The 2,216-nt window shown below is 31.0% G+C and overlaps 1 protein-coding gene across 1 annotated transcript; it reads left to right on the top strand.

Moving 5' to 3' along the window:
- The first annotated feature begins 520 nt into the window (after window positions 1-520).
- On the top strand, window positions 521-1,856 carry LOC145045753 (protein FAR1-RELATED SEQUENCE 5-like). The gene is made up of 2 exons (XM_078994077.1): window positions 521-1,144; window positions 1,251-1,856. Exons 1-2 carry the CDS (start codon window positions 521-523, stop codon window positions 1,854-1,856), a joined length of 1,230 nt encoding a protein of 409 aa, XP_078850203.1.
- Window positions 1,857-2,216: the final 360 nt, after the last annotated feature.

Raw genomic sequence — 2,216 nt, 5'->3', positions numbered from 1 at the left:
TTGGGGACGTTGTTTCGTTTGACGCAACATATCGTACAAACAGGTATTTATTCTAGAAATATAAACATTTTTAGTTATATATTCTAATGGTATTTTTTTGTGTTTTTTTAGGTATTGTATGGTATTTGTACCTTTTACTGGCATTGATAATCACAAAAGGTGCGTCACTTTTGGAGCTGGTTTGTTGTGTAGAGAAGATACAAATTCCTATATTTGGTTACTTCGGTCATTCTTGAAGTGTTTTGGAAAAGCACCAATCATGGTCGTGACCGATCAAGATCCAGCAATGAAAAAAGCTATTGAGATAGTATTTCCATACACAAAACATAGATTTTGTATGTGGCATATCACAAGTAAACTTCCATTGAAGGTACTAACATTATTGTTATATTCTTATCAGAATATTAAATGAAATATTTTTTGTAATTAGGATAATAGATTAAATGAAATGCCTTTTTATACTATATTATATTCTAACAGAATAATATATGAATTGTTTTTGAAGGTAAGCTGGGAAACAATGAATGAATCAGATTTTAAGGCGGACTTCAATAGTATAGTATGGGACTCCAAAATTGATGTCAATGAGTTTGAAATGAGATGGGATGCATTAATGGTAAAATATAAGTTGCAAGACAATAAATCGATGAAAGATATGTTTGATTTGAGAAGCAGTTGGATTCCAGCCTATTTTAAAGATGTACCGATGTCAGGTCTAATGAGAACAACTTCTCGGTCAGAAAGTGAGAATTCAACATTCAATAGGGTATTGCATCATGGTTATACGTTAAACAATTTTATGAATGCTTTTGAGTCTGTTATGGAAAGTCAAAGGAATAATCAGATCATATTTGATTTTGATACATCTACTATAATTCCAATCATCAAAACACCTCTTGAAGATATGGAGAAACATGCATCTATGGTATACACCAGGACTATTTTTCTCATGGTGCAGAGGGAGATTCTTCATTCACTTGTTTCTTGTTCACAGAAGAGTGTTACATCAGGCGTTGTTTCTGACATATGCATTGTCAAACATAAAAGGACAAATATATCAAAGAAGAAGGTAGTAGTTGAGAAAAAAGAAAAAGTTGACATCGATTCTGAATGGAATTTTAACACAAGTGAAGGTGATTTTGAGGTAATGTTGACATTTTAGAATATACTTAATATTCTAATAATTTTGAAAAAATATTCTAATTTTTCTTTTTTGAATATGCTTATTATGCTAATACTTTTTGAAACAGGTTGAATTCAACAGAGAAGATCTAACGGTGAAATGTTCATGCATGCTTTTTGAGCGGTTTGGAATTTTTTGTAGACACATCTTCTGTATTCTAAAGATTTATGACATACAAGAGATTCCGTCAAGATACATTCTTAAGAGATTGAGAAGAGATATTATCCCCACCACAGTTTTGAAAAGGACGTTTAGATATAGTGATTCGTCTGGAAATGTTGAGAAGGTTGCATACAAAGCTTTTTCCATGCTTGATCAATGCCTGTCTTCATTAAGTAATGATGACAAGAAGTTAGAAGAGTTCATGCAGAAGCTTGAAGTTTTTATGACTGATATTGGTGAACAAGGTTCAGACAAATTACCGGTTACAAAAGAAGATCATATTGATAAACTTTACGGAGCTACTACGAATCCTGAAGTTGTTGATGTTGAAAATCCACCTATGGTGAAGAATAAAGGTTCTGGTACAGGAAAACGTTTAAAAAGTGCTTTGGAGAAGGCTACTATTCAAGGTAACAAGCAATCAAGATCATGCAAAACATGTGGGGTTAAAGGGCATAATTCAAGGAAATGTTTGACATTGTTGAATAACTCCAAGGTACAAAGTGCATAGCTGTGTCTAGAAATATATTTCGATTTTTTTTGTATTTCAATACAGTTCAATAATACCATATAGATAAAAGTTTGAATTTTTTAGTTTGGATTTTTTTCTATTGTTTTGGTTTGTGATGATGCATGAGACATTTGGGTTGTGATGATGTGTTATACATTTGAGAACATATTGATTCTTCTAATATTTTCAATGTTTAATTTTTTGAAGTATATACGAATGATTGCAGTATAATGCTTTGTTATCAAAATATTATAATACAAGATTATGCATGTAAGAATGTTATATAGGTATATGCAACATCTAATATTATTCTGATAGAATACTGATGCCATTATACATTATTCTATTAGAATATTCTAC

This window comes from Lactuca saligna, chromosome 5 (assembly GCF_052625555.1).
Source record: "Lactuca saligna cultivar CGN05327 chromosome 5, ASM5262555v1, whole genome shotgun sequence".
Classification (NCBI taxonomy): Eukaryota; Viridiplantae; Streptophyta; class Magnoliopsida; order Asterales; family Asteraceae; genus Lactuca; species Lactuca saligna.
This window is presented reverse-complemented; position numbering and strand designations above follow the sequence as displayed.